The sequence below is a fragment of the Enhydra lutris genome, unplaced genomic scaffold, assembly GCF_002288905.1.
Source record: "Enhydra lutris kenyoni isolate GAN:26980312 unplaced genomic scaffold, ASM228890v2 scaffoldscaffold17, whole genome shotgun sequence".
In the NCBI taxonomy this organism is placed as follows: Eukaryota; Metazoa; Chordata; class Mammalia; order Carnivora; family Mustelidae; genus Enhydra; species Enhydra lutris.
In genome coordinates, this window is record NW_019154101.1 from 22,477,030 (window position 1) to 22,498,113 (window position 21,084).

Consider the following 21,084-nt stretch of genomic DNA (forward strand, 5'->3'; position numbering starts at 1 on the left):
CTAAAAAGTGAGTACAACTAGCTGAACACAAAAAAACAAATAAGAAAACAAAACCTCACTACATAAACTACAAAACAGGGGTTTAAAACCAATATTTGGGGGCGCCTGGGTGGCTCAGTGGGTTAGGCCTCTGCCTTCAGCTCAGGTCACGACCTCGGGGTCCTGGGATTGAGCCCTCCTGGGAACCTGCTTCCCTCTCTCTCTCTCTCTCTCTCTTCCTGACTCTCTGCCTACTTGTGATCTCTGTCTGTCAAAAAAACAAAAACAAAAACAAAAAAAAACCTTTAAAAAAAAGTTAAAAACCAATATTTGAATATTATGAAATAATACTTTTTGAGAGGAGACTAAACTTAGAGATGGATCATTTTGACTGGTATCTAAGTCTCTTAATTTTCTAAAACATTCTCCTCATAGTTTATTTCTGAAATAATAAAAAAGTAAGCCTTTCCTAGAAAATAGGAATTGCTCCCTAATGTGGAAATTATTGTTTCAAGTCACTGATGTGTTAAGAACCGATTCTAACTCCAGGATAAACTGATTCTGGGCGATCAGACAACATCATCAGAGCATCAGGTTCAGATTTGTTAAGAACCGACTCTAACTCCAGGATAAACTGATTCTGGGCGATCAGACAACATCATCAGAGCATCAGGTTCAGATTTGTGAGCAAAGATTGGCAGGTTTCCAGCAGCCCCTCACATTTTTGAGATTTCCTAAACTTGGTGTTTCTATGCTATGCATTTAGTACCCACCTGGTCCTCCTCTATTGTCACCCCCATGAGACATGGAGCTCATGGGACACTAAGACATGAAGATAATGCTGTCTGTTATGCCATGAGATCTAACCTGCTACATTCATTTGGGCTGTTTCATTACTGACCGTATTTATGGAAGAGTGGCAAATCAGCATGGCAGCTACAAGGTTACTTAGGAATGGACTGTCCACTTGACATAAAATTCTTTTATCCCTTTATCTGATAGAAATTCTTTTCAGTAAGAAGCACTGCCTGAAGCCTGTCTTTAAAACATGGTTTAAATACATTAAACCTATGAAGGAAATTTTATATTTAATGAATTTTCTAACAGTCATCTAAAAATTCCTATTTTATGTTATTTTAGGAGAGCAATCAGTTTAGATCCTTTTAGTATTATAATGTTTACTGCACAGAACAGAAAAATTAGAAAGGATGCCACATATCCAAGGGATCTGTGGATCTTCATCCTAACACTGATGCTGGTTGACAAAAAGACCATTTCACTCTTCTTCTATGATTAAGCAAGAAGTGCTTCAGAGCACAGACTCGGGAGCCATACTGTTTATATCTGTATTGGTACTGTCCAATACAACACCACTGTTAGAGGCATTATACTGAGCGTTTGAAACATGGCTACTTGAAATTAGCATAGCCTGAACTGAGATGTACTATGGGGGGGAAATATGTCTGGATTTTAAAGACTTGGCATGAGGAAAATGCAAAATATCTCAATAATTTTTATAATGATTATATGTTAAAAAGATAATATAGTTATAGATTTTAATAAAATATTTAATTAAAATTAATTTCATATGTCTCTGGCTCTCTCTGTTTTTTGTTTTGTTTTGTTGTTTTTTAACTTATTTAAATATCTGTGTCAGGTAGCTTCCATGATAGCCCTCAGGAATTCCTGTCTGCTGGTAGTCACACCCTTGTACAGTCCCCTCCTAGAGTGTACCAGCATTTCTCTGGGCAATCAAAAGAATATAGCAGATGTGATAGTATATCATTTCTGAGATTAAGTTATAGAAGACTAAGATTTCTATCTTGGGCTTTCTCTCACTTTCAGGTCATTTACTCAGGAGGAATTTTATGGAGTCAGGATGTGTGGAAGAACTGAAGACTCCTAGAATAGCCACATAAATGAATTTAAATGACATGAATGTATAGTCTCACATTATATTTTATATTATATTATATTATATTATATTATATTAGACAGTACTAGCATACATTCATTGCAACCATTTACCCACTATTTGGTCTTAGGCAAGTTCCTTATTTTCTTATATGTAAATGTGAATTCATTTTATATATATATATACACACATATGTATATATATATATAAATGTATAATGTATATATCTATTTATATATAATACATATTGTATATATAAAAATATAAAACATATATTCATTATATATAAACACACATATATATTATGAATAATATATACATACACATAAAAGTATTTAGAACAGTTTTATATGTAAAAGTTTTTAGAACACTGTTCAGCAATTATCAGGATTCTAATTTGAGTGTGTGTAGGGTAGTAGAGAATGTTCCATCTCTAAGTTTTACTATCACATGCTTCCTTTCTCCAGCAATATTATTCCTATACAGTAATAAAGTTCATAAAATTTTAAAACTCAAACAGAAAACTTCAATGTGGCTATGTAATTTTAGCAGGTGGTTTTACAGATGCAACCACAACCTTTCTTGGACATGGTTTAGAGACATGTATGTAAACTTGCGGACTGTGATTATCAGAAAAATGTATTTCTTCTTTGTAACACTTCCTCCCAGGAAATTCATTACATCTAGAGATGGCAGTTAGTATTCATGCTTCATAAGGATCCTGCCAGGAAATAATCCAGAAATTTGGAACTTCACTACAACCCAAACATTACATCAGTTACTAATCTATGGGGATAATGTACTTTACAACCAAATATCAGAATGTATTTTTGTTTTACTTGGCAAAAATGGCACATTTTCTAGCTCAGAAAAAGATTCAGTCAAGAGTGCTGTCTTCTAAAAGAAGAAATCATACTTCTAAAGTAGTATGTTTATGTCCATAAAGAACTTAATTATTTTTTTATTTTTTAATATACTGAAGAGTTTTTGAAGTAACAAAATAGAGACATATGGAAATATAACATTAACAAAGAATGCAACCAGGGATATATATTGCAAGTTTAGTTCCCCATTACATTTTAATAAAAATCAACTTCCATTTGCATCCTAAAATTATCCTTACAAAATCTCTACAAAGCTTTCTTTTCTTGACTGTTTCTTGAGCTTCCACTTACTGGAGCTGCATCTCTAAAGCTATATTTACTGATGAAAGACTGGGTATCTTTTTTCAGTAGAGCATCTTTATTTGCAAAGAAATCATTATAAGCAACTTTGCCAAGTTTATGACCACCTTCCTCAAAACTTTCAAATTACAATGAGAAATTAAGGATCTCTGTTAATATACTTTAACATAGTAGGGTAGATGATGTCAGCAAATATGGTAGAATAAGGACCTCTGAAAATTATCTCTTCCTTTATGAAAGCAGTGGAGAAACTGGTTAAAAATAAATGGCCAGAATTAATTTTTTTAGAACTCTGGAAATTAGCCAAAGGATTGCTGTAACCTAGGGAATACTTATTAAAGAAAAAAATAGTTAAATCTTGGTAAGATCAGCAAATTTTTTGACATTTGAACTTGCAGTATTCCATTCCTCCCACTCCTTCAACTTCATACTGAAAACTAATAGCTTGCAGTCATGGCAAAACCAACACTGCTGCAGTCACAAGAGGGAGCAGAAAGGAGCTGGAATTCTTTCAAAGTTCATTCTCAGAGAAACGTTATTTTTTGACATGTCTGGTAACTCCCTGAAAGATTCTACTTGCAACATTAGCTTTATTTGATCTCATTTTGAGCTCATGCAATAGGAAAAGACAGTATTTGTCAAAATAGTATTGATATTTGATAGTATTTGATAGTATTTGTCAAAAACAATAAGAGGTAATTATTTAATTGTTGTGGCTCCCTGCAGTCATGTATAACAGTTGGGGGGGGGGGATAAGCTGACCAAAACAGTTTAAAAGGAAAAGCTGAGAAATGAGATATCCATAAGAACATTGAAAAGTTTTGATATATTCCTGGTAATCTAGAAGACCATATACTCGTGCAGGACTATGCACCTGCCTCAGACTATATGTTCAGGAAAGACCTGAAAAAGTCCTAAACTCTCAACTCCGGCTGACTTTGAGGCTCCACATGAGCAAGCAAGTAAGAATTTTTACCTGCCAAATTGAGTGTTGAAGGCATGCCTTCAAATGAACACTGACCCCTCAACAAAGACTGGGAGACCTCCTGGCTCCAGTTGTTTAAGAAAATCTGTGCCAAGGCATACCCACTATGCAAACTGAGCAGAGACTTCAATGGCCCCATATGACAAAGAATACAGATTTTACAGATACAGTTTAGAAAAACTACTCAACAACTTGCAATAACAACAAGCCCTGAGATGGGGAGAAAATTAAATTTTTAGAGTTTTTGCATTATATTGTTTAAAATATCCAGCTTTCAACAACAAATTATGAAACAGGCAAAGGAACAAGAAAGTGTGAACCACCCACCAGGGGGATGGGGGGTGGCAGGGAACAGTCAATAAAAACTGTTCCTAAGGGGAAGCCCAGACATTAGATTTCCCAGAGAAAAGAATTTAAATAAACTATTTTAAATATGTTCAAAGAAATAAGGAAAACTACATATAAAGAACTAAAAGTAAGTATGAAAATGAAGTTTACCAAATAGAGAATATAAATCAAATAACTTATCTTTAAAATAAGTCAGGTGGGATTATTCAACTTGAGAAGCAAAAATAAAAAAGTATAAAGAGAAATGAAGAGTCTCAAAGATGTATGTGACACCATCAAGCATATTTATATGGGAATAATGTGTGCTCCAGAAGGAGAAGAAAGAGAAAAGCATAGGAAAAATATTTAAAGAAATAAGGATCAAAGTTTCCAAAATTTGATGAAAAACAGTAATCTACACATTCAAAAAGCTCAACACATTCCAAGTAGGATAAACTTGGAGACTAATATCATCCTGATCAAGCTACTGAAAACCAGACAAACAGGGAATTTTGGAAACAGCAAAAGAAAAGAGAAAAGAGATTCATCAAGTACAAGGATTTTTCAATAAGATTAAAAGCCTATCTCTACTCTGAAACCATGAAAGCCAGAAATCACTGGGATGACATAGTTAATGTATTGAAATAAAAGAATTGTGAACTAATTCTCTATTCCAAAAATTTATCCTTTAAAAATGAAAGTTTCTCAAAAAATTAAAAACAGGAATACCATATGATCCAATAATTCCACTACTATTTACCCAAGGAAAATGAAAACAATAATATAAAAAGATATATGCACCCCTACATTCATTGCAGCATTATTTACAATAGCCAAGACATGGAAGCAACCTAAGAGTTCATAGACAGATGAATGGATAAGGAAGAAGTGATATGTATGTGTGTATAAAGATAGATAGATAGATAGATACAGCAGCCATATGAGATTGTGCCATTTGCAACATGTATGGACCTAGAGGGTATTACACTAAGTGAAATAAATCAGATTAAGAAAGACAGAAACCATATGATATTGCTCATATGTGAGATCTAAAAAACAAACAAGCAAAAAGCAGATTCAGACCTGTAAATAGAGAACAAACTGATGGTTGCCAGAGGGAAGTGTCTGTGTTGGGGGGGTGGGGATGTAAAATGGGTGAAGTGGAGTGGGAAATACAGGCTTGCAGTTTCAGAATGAATAAGTCACAGAAATAAAAGGCACAGCATAAAAAATATAGCCAGTGATACAGGTAGCTATACTAAGTACAACACAATGTATGAAATTGTGGAGTCACTATGTTGTACACCTGAAACAAATATAACATTGTGAGTTAAATACACTCAAATAAATAAATAAATAAATAATAAAATGATGGAGAAATTCAGATACTTACAGGTAACAAAAACTGAGAGGCTTTATTACTATCAAACATACCACATAAGAAATCTTACAGGGAGGAGCACCTGGGTGGCTCAGCAGGTTAAGCCTCTGCCTTCCGCTCAGAGTCCTGGGATCAAGCTCTGCATCTGGCTTTCTGCTCAGCAGGGAGCCTGTTCCCCACCACCGCCCCTCTGCCTGCCTCTCCGTATGTCAAATAAATAAAATCTTTAAAAAAAATTTTTAAAAAAGAAATCTTAAAGGGAATCCTTCAGTCTGAAGGACATAAGACAATAACTTTATTCTGTGTCAAGAAATAAAAGTAACTGCAAAAGGAACTATAGAAGTAAATATAAAAGAAAATTTACATGTACTTTTTATTTTTAAATATTTTGTCCTATCTAATTTAAAAGATAATTGCATAAAGAATAATCATAAAACTATGTTGATGGACACATAATCTTTAAACATGTAATTTTTATGATAATAACACTTAGAAAGATAGGATAGGGGATAGAACTACAAAGAAGGCAAGTTTTATACACTATTGAAATAAAACTAGTTAATCCAGACTAGATTGTTATAAATTAAGACGTTAATTGTAATCCCCAAGCAACCACTAAAAAATAACTAAAAATGTATACGCTTTTAAAAAAAAGAGCATTGGGCTTCTAGGCTCTGGCCTAGTATATAAAAAGTTTGGAAGTTGGCACTCTGTCCTACACAAAGTAAACAGCCAAACAAACTAAAAAATCAACAACTATTCTTAAATCTCTTAGAGAAGTGAGATCAGAGGATAAACCAGGGCCTCTAAAATTGAAAAGATAGATAGGCAAGTACAGAGAACCATAACTTGCCAAACAAACCTATATAAGAACAATTACCAGGCTAGGAAAATCTAAACTATAATTGCTGAATTGCTAGACACTCAGAATGGACAAGTCTGAGAGTAAAAAATCCAGGGTCCTAGTGATAAAGAAGCTCCCATAATTTTGTAAGTTTTACCCCTAGGTCTTGACCAGACTCTCACAGTAAATATGAGAGAAAAATCTCCTCATACTTCTGTTAGGGAAAAGGTTAAAAAAAAATTTTTTTTTTCAGAATAAGTCAGAACAATCTATTCTTCTTAATAAGGCTTTCCCTTAAAAGGCACTATTGATGTTTTATTAGGACTAACTGACCTGGAAGAAGGAAAATATATAACTAACACCCACTCTAGCCTTCCATTCAGAGAAAATGTACATCTAAAGCCCACTCTAGTCTTTCCATTTAAGGAAATGGAAATACCCAGATCTGGCCTGCTCTAGTCTTCCACGTGTGAGAAGAGAAATGCTCAACCCACTGTAACCACCCTTTCCCACCCAAGGGGTGGGGAACAAGACTGAGAAGCACTTAAGAAGTTCATGGTTCAGAGGCACAGGACTGTAAAAATACTGATATCTAATCATAAGGCTATAGAATGTTTACCCCCCTACTACAACTTACTGTTAGATTACTAAAGTCCTATTAACAACAGTGTCTTTCTATCCAATACATCATGTCTGGCTATCCAGAAAAAAATCACAAGGCAAAGGCAAAAAAGACAATTGAAGAGACAGAGCAAGCATCGGAAGCAGACTCAGTTATGGCAAGGATGTTGGGATAATCAAACTAGGAACTTAAAACAATTATGATTAAGATGCAAGGACCCAAGTGGATAAAGCATAAAAGGTGGGCAATGTAAACATAGAGAGAGAAACCTAAAAAAGAACCAAAATGAAATGCTGAAGTTCAAAAACATTATTAACAGACATAAATAATGTCTTTATTTGATGGGCTCATTAATAGACTGGAAATAGCTGAAGAAAGAATCCCTGAGCTTGAGAATATATCAATAGAAATGTCCAAAACAGAAAAGAAAAAACAAAACCAAAAATACAGAACAGAATATCCAAATACTGTGGAACAACAAAAAAAAAAAGGTCTAACATAAGCATAATGGGAATACCAGAAGGAAAAGAAAGAGAAATAAGAATGGAGGAAATACTTGAAGCAACACCTGAGAATTTCCCCCAAATTAATGACAGGTGACAAAAAACAGTTCCAGGAATCTTGGGAAACACTAAACTGGATAAATGAAAACAAACATAAAACACCAACTATATAGGAATATCATATTTAAACTGCAAAAATCAAAGATAAAGAAAAAATCATGAAAGAAGCCAGAAGAATAAAACCCCTTACCTACAAAGGAACAAAGAATTAACATCCAACTATTCAGAAACCATGCAAGCAAGAGACTGGCTGAAATATTTAGTGTTAAGAGGAAAAAAAAGAAAAAACAACTTAGAATTCTGTATCCTGAGAAATAATTCTTCAAACATAAAGGAGAATTTAAGACTTTCTCAGACAAACAACAACTAGGAATTTGTTGCCAGGGGAACAAATGGCAGGGGAGTCCACTTCTCCCTCTCACTCTCCCTCTGTGCTCTTGCTCTCTGTCTCTCAAATAAATAAATTTAAAATCTCAAAAAACCCAGTTCATTATTAATTGATCTAACAGATAAAGGCTTGTTTGTAATAATAATATCAACAATGTATTTAATTATGTATGCTTAGGTATAAATATACCCTTGTGTGTGTTTATGTTTAAGTGAAATAAAATGACAGGATTGGTACAAGAGATAGGAGGAATGAATTAGAAATAGTTTGTTATGATAAAGTACTTAGACACCTGAGAAGGAGTATGGTCTTATTTGAAACTAAACTTGGCTTAATTGTAAATGTATATCGCAAACCCTATGGCAACCACTAATAAAAGCTAATTTAAGTGTAATAAGTATAATGGTTATGCTAAGAACAGAGAGAAAATGGAATCATACAAAATGCTCAGTTAAACCCACAAAAGGCAGGAAAATTATGGAAGACAAAAATAAGAACAAAGAACAAAGGCAACAAATAGTAACAAATACTGTGGACATTAACGGAACTATAGTTGACCCGTGAACATCATGGGTTTGAACTATGCAGGTCCATTTATACACAGATTTTTAATAACAATTTATTTTCTGTAGCTTACTTTATTGTAAGAATACAGTATATAATACATATAACCTACAGAATGTGTTAATTAACTATATTGTTGGTAAGGCTTCCAGTCAACTGTAGGCTATTAATAGTTAAGTTTTTAGGGAGTCAAAAGTGATATGTAGATTTTCAACTGGGTGGGGGAAACTCTGCATTGTTCAAGGGTTGACTATATAAGCAATAATCACTTTAAATGTTAATGGTCTAAGTACAACAACCAAGAGACAGATTATCAGAGTCAATCAAATAGCAAGACCCAGTTATATATTTTCTATAGGAAATCCATTTTCTATAGGAAATCCATTTTAAATATAAAGACACAGGGGCGTGTGGGTGGCAGTTTGTTAGGCATCAGACTCTTGGTTTCAGCTTAGGTCATGACCTCAGGGTCATAAGATTGAGTCCCGCATTGGCTCCAGGCTCAGCATGGCATCTGCTTGAGATTCTCTCTCCTTCTCCCTCTCATTCTATGGACCAGCATTACTCTAATACCAAAACAAGAAAAAGATATTACAAGAAAAACTACACACCATATTTCTCATAAATGTAGATGCAAAATCTTCAATAAAATATTAATAAATCAAACCCAAAAATGTATAAAAAGAGTTAGACACCACAACCAAGTGGGATTTATCCCATTATGCAAGGATATCTATGAGATATCAAAGATAAACAGAGCGGGGGAGGGATTCTCCATAAGCTGGCTACTTAGATTTATCCCATCTGAGAGACAACTAATGTAATCCATTCACATTAACAGGTCTCTGAAAAATATATAATCATATCAATAGACACAGGGGAAAAAGTGACAAAACCCAACATCCACTCAGAATAAAACAAACAACAATAACAACAAACTTCTCAGTAAATTAGGAATAAAACCAAAGTACCTCAGCTCAATAAAGAAAATCTTAAAAAAAAAAAATCAAAAACCTATGGATAACATACATCATGCTAAGTAAGTAGTTTTCTCACTAAGATCAGGAACAAGGCTGTCCCCTTTTTCCACTTCTTTTCAACATTGTACCAGAAATCCTAGCTAATGCAGTAAGACAAGGAAATAAAATGTATACTGAGTGGGAATAACAAAATAAAACTATGTTCACAGGTAATATGATTGTCTATGTATAAAATCTGAAAGAATTGACCAAAAAACTCCTCAAATTAATAACTGAATGTAGCAAGATTATAAGATAAAACGTTAACATGCAAAAGCAATCACTTTCTTATATACTAGCAATGGACAAGTGGATTTTAAAACTAAAAACATAATACCATCTACATTAGCACCCCCAAAACGAAATACTTAGGTGTAGATGTAACCAAATATGTACAAGGTCTATGTGAGGAAGCTTACAAAATTATGATGAAAGAAATCAAAGAAATAAATAGATATTACATGTTCATAAATAGGAGAACTTAATATTATTAAGATGTCAGTTTTTCCCAACTGCATCTACAGATTCAATGCAATGCCAATCAAAATCACAGCAAGTAATTTTGTGGACATTGACACTGATGTTGTAATTTATATGAAGAGACGAAAGACCCAGAATAGCCAATACAATACTGAAAAAGAATAAAATCAGAGAACTGACACTACTCAACATCAAAACTTAATATAAAAGCTACAGTAATCAAGATAGTGTGGTATTGGTGAAGGAATAAACAGATCAACAGAACAGAACACAGAACCCAGAAACAGACCCACATAAATCAGTCAAATGATCCTTGACAAAGGAGTAAAGGCAGTAAAATGGAGAAAAGAAAGGCTTTCTTTAAATGATGCTGAAATAACCGAACATCCAAATGAAAAGAAACAAATATGGACACAGATCTTACACCCTTCACAAAAATTAATTCAACATGGATCATAGACCTAAATGTAAAATGCAAATCTATAAAACTTTGAGAAAATAACAGGAGAAAGTCTAGGTGACCTTGGGTTTGATGATGAATTTTTAGTTCTGACACCAAAGGCACAATCTATGAAAGAAATAATTTATTAGCTGGGATCCATTTAAAAAAAAAAAAGTTGTGTTCTGTAATTAATACTGAATGAAAAATGCAATTATTACTGAATGAAATACAGAATGGGAGAAAATATTTGCAAAAGACATATTTGAAAAAGCACTTATATCCAAAATATACAAAGAACTCTTAAAACTCAACAATAAGGAAACAAATGACCTGATTAAAAAGTGGGCAAAACCCTGAACAGACATTTAACCCAAGAATGTATACAGTTTGAAAATAAGCATATGAAAGATGCTCAACATCAGATATCATTAGGAATTGAAAATGAAAACAATAATGAGATACCATAGGTATATATGTATTAGAATAGACAAAGTCCAAAACACTGACCACACGAAATACTGATGAGGATGTGGAACACCAGAATCTCCCATTCATTGCTGGTAGGTAAGCAAAATGGTGCAACCATTTTGGAAGACAGTTTGGCAGTTATTTAAACTTTAAATAAATCAGAGGATTTATTGAAGAGGGGAGACTGCAATCTTCTGGCTCTCAGTGGGAGATCTAGAATGGCCATTTTTGCTCTGATCCTCTGAAGAAGAGCAGAAAGCCTCTGGAACAAAAGCCACACAGAAGACTAGCTTATGATGAGGGAAGCCTCCTGACAAGGGGTGGGGGAACTCTGCTCAGGCAAAGACACCTGAGAAGCAGCACAGCCAGCTCCTCCCCCAGAAGACAGACTGGAAGAACAGGTGGAATACAACTTTATGGATCCCACAAGACTGTAAAACTCCAGCACCAGGGGAGAATAGTATATTGAGCTCCAGGTATTTTCTCATGACTCATTTATCTCTCATGAAAATTTTCCATTTCTTTTTATTACCTTTACCCATGTCAGCTAGATTTTTATTTTACCAACTTGTGTTTTTAAGTCACTTTTTAACTTTTATTTTTTACATCTACATTTTATAGATAGGCTTTATTTTAGTCTTTATATATGTATATATATATATATATATATATATATATATATATATATATGCTACTTCTTTTTTTTGTCCTTTTTTCACTCTACTCAATTACATATATATATATATATATATATATATATATAGAGAGAGAGAGAGAGAGAGAGTGTGTGTTTTGTTTTCTTTGAAATTTTGGGATGTAGTGTCTTCTAACACAGAGACCAAAATTCAATCAGAAACAAGTGGTGGGTACCCTGTTTGTCCACCCTGTGAGAATAGTCTTCCTTCCTCTCACTCCCTTTTCTGTTTTATTTTGGTTTGGTTTTGTTTGCTTTTCTGTGGTGGCTTCCAACTGCTTCGGATTTGTCAAGGGAGCACTTTGCTTGGGTGTGGTTGATATTTTGGACTCTGATCATTCAATTACTCATCTTTCTCTGGGCAAAATGACTAGAAGGAGGAATTCACAAGAAAGAAAGAACCAGAGGCAATGTTCTCTGACATAGAGCTAATCAATATGGATATAAATAAGATGTCAGAGATGGAATTCAGGAAAGCAATTATAAAATTCATAGCTAGGCTTGAAAAAAGCATAAATGACAGGACAGAACCTCTAAGGGTGGAAATGAGATCTAATTAGGCCAAACTTTAAAATACTATGAATGAGATGCAGTCTAAAGTGGATGCTCTAACAGCTAGGGTAAATGAGGCAGAAAAGAGAGTAAATGATCTAGAGGACAGGCTGAAGGAAAGGAAGGAAGTTGGGGAAAAGAGAGAAAGATAATTAATAGCCCATAACAAAAGACTTTGAGAAATTAATGATACCCCGAAGTAAACTGATGTTGGAATTACTAGGGTGCCTGACAGGGTGGGGGGAGAGAGAGAGAGAGAGAGAGAGAGAGAGAGCCAGAAGGTATATTTGAGCAAATCTAGCTGAGAACATCCCTCCACCGGGGAAGGAAACAACCATTCATGTCCAAGAGGCATAGAGGACCCCTCCCCAAATCAGTAAAAACAGATCAATACCCTGACATATAAGAGTGAAGCTTGCAAATCTTAGAGAAAAAGAAGCTATCCTGAGAGCAGCTAGGGAGAGGGGTTCCTTACATATGGAGGGAGGAACATCAGAATAAATCCAACCTATCCACAGAAATCTGGCAGGCCAGAAAGGGCTAGCAACATGTATTCAGGGTACTAAATGAGAAGAGCATGCAGCCAAGAATACTTTATCTAGAAAGGCTGTCATTCAGAATGGAAGGAGAGATAAATAACTTCCAGGACAGACAGAAACTGAAATAATTTGTGACTACCAAGCCAGCCCTGCAAGAAATATTAAGGGAGCTACTATAAGCAAAAAGAAACCCTAAGAATAACATAGACCAGAAAGAAACAGAGAAAAATCTACAGAAACGGGGACTTTATAGGCAATATAATGACACTAAATTCCTATCTTCCAATAGTTGCTCTAAATGTAAATGGGCTAAATGCTCCAACCAAAAGACACAGTATATCAGATTGGATTTAAAAAAGAAACATCCATATGCTGCCTACAGGAGACCCATTTTAGACGTAAAGACACCTCCATCCTGAAAGTGAGGGGGTAGAGAACCATTTACCATGCTAATGGACCTCAAAACAAAGCTGGAGTAGCAATACTCATATAAGATAAATTATATTTTAAACCAAAGACTGTACTAAGAGATGTAGAGGGATACTATATAAAGCTTAAAGGGTTATCCAGCAAGATCTAATAATTGTAAATATTTATGCCCCCAACATGAGAGCACCCAATTATATAAACCAGTTAATAACCAAAATAAACATATTGATAATAATATAGTAATAGTAGGGGAGTTCAACACCCTATTCACAGCAATAGTCAGATCATCTAAGTGGAAGATAAACAAAGAAACAAGGGGTTTGAATGATACACTGGACCAGATGGACTTCACGGATATATTCAGAGTATACCATCCTAAAGCAACAGAATACACATTCTTTTTGAGTGCACATGAAATATTCTCCAGAATAGATCACATATTGGGTCATAAATCAGGTGTCAAATGATACCAAAAGATTGAGATTATTCCCTGCATATTTTCAAACCACGATGGTTTGAAATTTGAACTCAATCACAAGAAGAAATTTGGAAGGAACTCAAACACTAGTAGGTTAAAGAGCATCCTGCTAAAGAGTGAATGGGTCAACATGGAAATTAAAGAAGAACTTAAAATATTCATGGAAACTAATGAGAAGGGGAACACATTTGTTCAAAACCTCTGGGATATAGCAAAGGCAGTCCTAAAAGGGAAGTACATAGGAATACAAGCCTCTCTCAAAAAACGAGAAAAATCCCACATACACAAGCTAAACTTACATATAAAGGACCTAGAGAAAGAACAGCAAATAAAACTTAAACCAAAGAGGGGAAGAGAAATAATAAAGATTAGAGCAGAAATCAACAAAATAAAAACCCGAAGAACAGTATAAGAGATCAGCAAAGCTAGAAGATGGTCCTTTGAAAGAATTAATAAGATCGATAAACCTCTGTCCAGACTTATCCAAAAGAAAGGGGAAATGACCCAAATTAACAAAATTATGAATGAAAGGGGAGAGATGATGACCAATACCAAGGAAATACTGACAAATGTAAGAACATACTATGTACAACTATATGCCAACAAGTTAATGAACAACTATATGCCAACAAATGAAAGAAATGGATGCATTCCCAGAAACTTATAAACTAACAAGGCTAAAACAGAAAATCTGAACAGACCAATAACCAGCAAAGAAATTGAAGCAGTAATCAAAAACCTCCCCAAAAATAAGGCCAGATATCTTCCCAGAGGAATTCTATCAAATATTTAAAGAAGAATTAATACCTATTCTACTGAAGCTGTTGCAAAAAATAGAAATGGAAGGAAAACTTAAAAACTGATTCTATGAGGCCAACCTTACCTTGATCCCAAAACCAGACAAAGACCCCATCAAAAAGGAGAATGAAAGACCAATATCCCTGATGAACATAGATGCTAAAATACTCACCAAAATACTAGCCAATAGGATCCAACAGTACCTTAAAAGGATTATTCACCATGACCAGGTGGGATTTATTCCTGGGATGCAAGGGTGGTTCAACATTCACAAATCAATCAATGTGATAAATCACATTAATAAAAGAAAAGACAAGAACTATATGATCCTCTCAATTCATGCAGAAAAAGCATTTGACAAAATACAGCAACTTTTCTTGAATAAAACTCTTCAAACTATAGGGACAGAGGGAACATACCACAATATCATAAAAGCCCATCAACAAAGAGCCCACAGCAAGTATCATTATCAATGGGGAAAAACTGAAAGCTTTTCCCTTAAGGTCAGGAATATGACAGTGATGCCCACTCTCATCACTACTGTTCAACATAGTACTAGAAGTCTTAGCCTCAGCAATCAGACAACAAAAAGAAATAAAAGGCATTCAAATTGGCAAAGAAGAAGCTAAACTCTCTTAGCAGATGAAATGATACTTTATGTGGAAAACCCAAAAGACTCCACCCCAAAATGGCTAGAACTCATATAGGAATTCAGTAAAGTGGCAGGATACAAAGTCAATGCACAGAAATCAGTTGCATTTCTATACACCAACAGTGAGACAGAGAAATTAAGAGAAATTAAGGAATCAATCCCATTTACATTTGCAACAAAAACCAGAATATATCTAGGAATATACCTAGGTAAAGAGCTATACTCTAGAAACTACAGAACACTTATGAAAGAAATTGAGGAAAACACAAAGAGATGGAAAAACATTCCATTCTCATGGATTGGAAGAATAAACGTTGATAAAATGTTAATGCTGCCCAGAGCAATCTAGACGTTCAGTGCAATCCCTATCAAAATATAGAGCTGGAGCAAACAATCCTAAAATTTGTATGGATCCAGAAAAAACCCCATGTAACCAAAGGAATGTTGGAAAAGAAATCCAAAGCTGGAGGCATCATAATTCCAGGCTTGAAACTACATTACAAAGCTGTGATCATCAAGACAGCACAGTACTGGCGCAAAAACAAACACATAGATCAATGGAACAGAATAGAGAGCCCAAAAATTGACCCTCAACTTTTTGCTCAACTAATCTTCAACAAAGCAGGAAAGAATATCCAATGGAAAAAAGACAGTCTCCTCAATAAAGGGTGCTGGGAAAATTGGGTAGTCACATGCAGAAGAATGAAAGTGGACCATTTTCTTACACCATACACAAAGATAAACTCAAAATGGACGAAAGATGTAAATGTGAGACAAGAATCTATCAAAATCCTAGGGAATATAGGCAGTAACCTTTTTGATCTTGGCCGCAGCAATTCTATGCAAGACATATCTCTAAAGACAAGGGAAACAAAAGCAAAAATGAACTATTGGGAGTTCATCAAGATAAAAAGCTTCTGCACGGCAAAGGAAACAGTCAACAAAACTAAAAGGCAACCTACAGAATGGGAGAAGATATTTGTAAATGACATATCAGATAAAGGCCTGGTACCCAAGATCTGTAAAAAACTTATCAAACACCCGAAAAACAAATAACCTAGTCAAGAAATGGGCAGAAGACATGAACAGACACTTTTCCAAAGAAGACATCCAAATGGCCAGCAGACACATGAAAAAATCCTCCAAATCACTTACCATCAGGGAAATACAAACCAAAACTACAATGACATACTACCTTACACAAGTTAGAATGGCTAAAATTAACAAGACAGGGAAAAACAAATGCTGGTGAGGATGCAGAGAAAGGGGGACTTTCTTACACTATTGGTGGGAATGCAAGCTAGTACAGCCACTCTGGAAAACAGTACGGAAGTTCCTTAAGAAAGTAAAAATAGAACTACCCTAGTACCCAGAAATTGCATTACTGGGCATTTACCCCAAAGATACAGATATAGTGAAAAGTAGGAGCACATGTACCCCAATATTCACAGCAGCAATGTCAATGGTAGCCAAACTGTGGAATGAACATCAACAAATGAATGGGTAAAGAAGAATGAATGGGTTCATATATACAATAAAATATTACTCACTCATCAGAAAGGATCAATACCTACCATTTATATCTATATGGATGGAACTGGAGGTTCTTAGGCTAAGTGAAATAAGTCAATCAGAAAAAGACAATTATATGGTTTCACTCATATGTGGAATGTAAGAAACCATGCAGATGATCATAGGGGGTAGGAAGGAAAACTGAATGGGAAGAAATCAGAGAGGGAGACAAACCACAAGAGACTCTTGACTCTGGCAAACAAACCAAGGTTGCAGAAAAGGAGGTGGGTGGGGTGATGGGGTAATTGGGTGATGGGCAGTAAGGAGGGCACGTGATGTGATGAGCACTGGGAGTTATACGCAACTAACGAATCATTGAACACTATGTAAAAAACTAAATGATGTACTATATGTTGGCTACCTGAATTTAAATAAAAAAAAAAAAAGATAGACCATGCAAGTAGTAACCAAAAGAGAACTATAGTAACTACATTAGTATCAGACAAAATAAACCTTAAAACAAAAATTTTACTAGAGACAAAGAATACTATAGAACAATAAAAGGGCCACCTTATCAAGAAGAGATAACAATTATAAGCACATATACACTTAACATCAGAGTCCCAGAATACACGAAGCAAAAGTTGACAGTAATAGCTGGAAACTTCAATAATAGTTGGAACTTTCAATAATGGATAGATCTAGACAGAAGATTCTCAGGGAACAGGAAGACTTGAACAACACTATAAACCAACAGACGTCTGTAGAACAATCCACCAAATAACAGCAGAATACTCATTCTTCTCAAGAGCACATGGAACATTCTCCAGGATAGGCCATGTGTTAAGCATAAAACAAGTCTGAAAAAATTTAAAAGAATTGATAAAGTATGTCTTCTGACCACACTAGAATGCAGTTGAAATAAATAACAAAAGAAAATTTGGGAAATTCCCAAATAACAAAGGATGTTTAAAATATATATTAAAGTACTTTTTGAGTTTAATATCTAACTAGGAGTTTAAATTGACAGTTTTAAATACAGTATAAATAAAGAGATATTTCTGTTGAAATTAATTTAAAAATGTTAATGGCCTTAATTTCTCTCTCTCCCTAGTGCTAACATAGAAGAATTACTTCTATACTCGATCTTTCATCATCACCTCAGAGACCTCTTTGAAAGAAAGTATTCTGTAATCATCACTAATCACTTTTCCCCTCCACATTTGTCCTGATCCATACATTAAAATTAGTTTTGTAAATAAATTTTTCTAATTGTTGCTCAATTGATGCAAGCTTATCATGTCAACTGAAGACTCAAAAAATTCTAAATAGTAAGTCCCCAAACTAAGGTGCTAGTCAAAAGCTAAGTGGGAAATTGGCTTTACAGATTTTAGATTTGCCAATTTCCATAATCATGTGAGCTAATTCCCCAAAATAAATATATAATATATATTCTAAAATAAAAGAGGGGGAGGTGAGGGTATGGGTTGTCCCACTAATAGGTATTAAGGAAGACATGTATTGCATGGAGCACTGGGTGTTATATGTAAACAACAAATCTTGGAACACTACACCAAAAACTAATGGTGTACTGTATGGTGACCAACATAACACAATAAAAATTAAAAAAATAATAAAAATTAAAAACTAAGTGTTTTCACTACTCTCATAAGAAACACTCCTTCTACTAGAAGATTCTAGTCATTTTAACTTACTAAATATTTATATACATCTTCTCCTAAACACTGTGGGGATCATAGCAGTAAATGAGATTCAGATTCTGTTGTTAGCAATGTTGTAATCTGTTAAGCAGTAGTCCACAAATAACTTCAATTACATTCAAAATGTAATAAATGCAATCATTAGGGCATGAAAGGCTATAGTTATTCAAAAAGGGAATTGTTACATTCAACTAGAATACTCAGGAAAAGCTTCTCATAAAGCAATGGCCTGCAACCTTGACTGCTTATTAGAATCATCCTGGTCACTTCAAGATATTTTGGTAACCAGACTTCATTCCAGACCAAATAAATCAAAATATCACAGGCAAGTGGACTGAGCATCAGGATATTTTAAACCTCCCTAGGTGATTTCCAGTGTGCAGCCATGTTTGAGAACCATTGCTATAAAGGATGGGGTTACGTAAGGAAGGAGTCAATAGAATTTAAAACTAGGTAAAATTCCAGTAGAAAGGAAGAAAATACTGGAACACTTGGAATAATCCTCTCCTCACATAGCTAATTTATTTTCATTCTCCAAATCTGAACTCAAGTATAACATTTTTCAAAAGCTTTGAAAAACTTGACTCCACTTGATAACAGTATAAAACCTGACACTTGATATGTGACAAGTACCATTCTGAACACTTCAAATATATTTCAATGTTCAATTCTCTCCAAAATACTAGAAGATAGATAGTATTATTATTCCCATTTTACATGAGAGGAGAGTAAGTAATTTGGCAAGGTTATACAACTAACAAATGGCAAAGTTGAAATTCAAATATATGTAATGACTCCAAAATCCATGTTCTGAAACATGACCAACAGGAGTTAGATATTCCTTATCAAGACTCTCATGGAACCCATGCATATCTCTCCTCCCCCTCCTCCCCCATCCTGCTCCTCTCCTCTCCTCCTCTTTTCCTCCCCCTCCCCCTTTTCCTCTGGAAACCAAGGATATTTCAATCACACCATGAATCACATAATATTTTAAGTGTTTCCTAGATTTTTCTCCTCCACTAATCATTTATTCACTCATTTCACTCATTCATCCATTCAATAAATGACTACTGAAAAAATGCTTGGTACTAGGTATAAAGTCATATATGTCATACTTTATTTGCCAAAAAGTTTTAGTCTAGAGGAGAAGTCAACAAACTACAGTCCACAGGCCAAATTCTACTGGCCAGCTATCATTGTAGGTACATTTTTATTGGACCACAGCCACATCCATTGGTTTATGTATCATCTTTATCTCTCTTCATGTTACAGAATCAGAGTGGAATGGTTGTGACAGAGATCATCTGGTGGCAAAGTCTAAAATATTTACTATCTGGTTCTTTATAAAAAACATTTGCCAACCTCTGGTCTGGAGAATAAGACAAATGAGAAAATTATTAATGACTACCCAATGCTATTGGTGAAAAAGATATTGGGAACATAAAAGAGAGATACCTAGAGTAGGTTAGGGCAGCAGCAAAAGCATTACAGAGGATATGGTATTTGAGCTCATTTTGGAAGGGTGAGTAGAGTTAACTAGACAAAGAGGAGCAACCAGATGTGTCAGTAAGATCATACTCAGAAGTTTAGCAGTGATCCAGGGAGCCAGATTCTACTTACAATAGGAATAAAGAGAATAAATATATTTAAGAGATATTAGTCCTATATAACTTTATGAAATATCTTTGATTTCTTCATTCTCACTAGCATAATAAGTAATGCATACAGTTAGAACTCATTAAGTATTTGTTAACAGATAATATTAAGTCCTAAATGAAGAATATTAAAAAGGGGAGAAATAATTTACCTTCTAGTAGTCCTTACAAAGCACTGATGTGGAGAAAAAATGAACCCTCATGCACTATTGGTGAGAATGCAAATGGGTGTAGCCACTGAGGAAAACAGTATTGGGTTTCCTCAAAAAAATTGAAAATAGAGCTTCCATATGATCCAGTAATTCCACTACTGGATATTTATCCAAAGAATACAAAAATACTAATTCAAAAAGATGCATGCACCCCTATGTTTACTGAAGCATTATTTACAAGAGCCAAACTATGGAACTATGGAATCAGTTCAAGTGTCCACTGATAGATGAATGGATGAAAAAGATGTGGTGTATATGTGTGTGTGTGTGTGTGTATACATATGGTGTATATATATTGGAATATTATTCAGCCATAAAAAGGATGAAATCTTACCATTTGCAATAACATGGATGGATCTAGAAAGTATAATGCTAAATGAAAAAAGTCAGAGAAAGACAAATACCATATGATTTCACTCATATGTGGAATTAAAAAAACAAAACAAATGAAACAAAGAAAAAAGAGACAAGCCAAAAACAGACTCTTAACTATAGAGAATAAACTGATAGTTACCAGACAGGAGGTAGAGGTGGGTGACTGCGTGAAACAGGTGAAAGGGATTAAGAGTATACCTATCAGGATGAGCACTGAGAAATGTATTAACAGTTGAATCACTATACCGTACACCTGAAACTCATATAACACTGCATTTAAAAAAATAAAAAAGAATTCTAGTTTTT

The 21,084-nt window shown here is 34.5% G+C and overlaps 1 protein-coding gene across 1 annotated transcript in view; it reads right to left on the bottom strand.

Annotated features, from left to right (window-relative positions):
* Positions 1-505: 505 nt before the first annotated feature.
* LOC111147764 (protein THEMIS-like) overlaps positions 506-21,084 on the bottom strand; it is a 64,460-nt gene continuing 43,881 nt past the window's right edge. The window contains exon 3 of the mRNA XM_022503992.1: positions 506-619. Coding sequence (XP_022359700.1) covers positions 506-619 — 114 coding nt within the window. The remainder of the gene's footprint in view (positions 620-21,084) is intronic.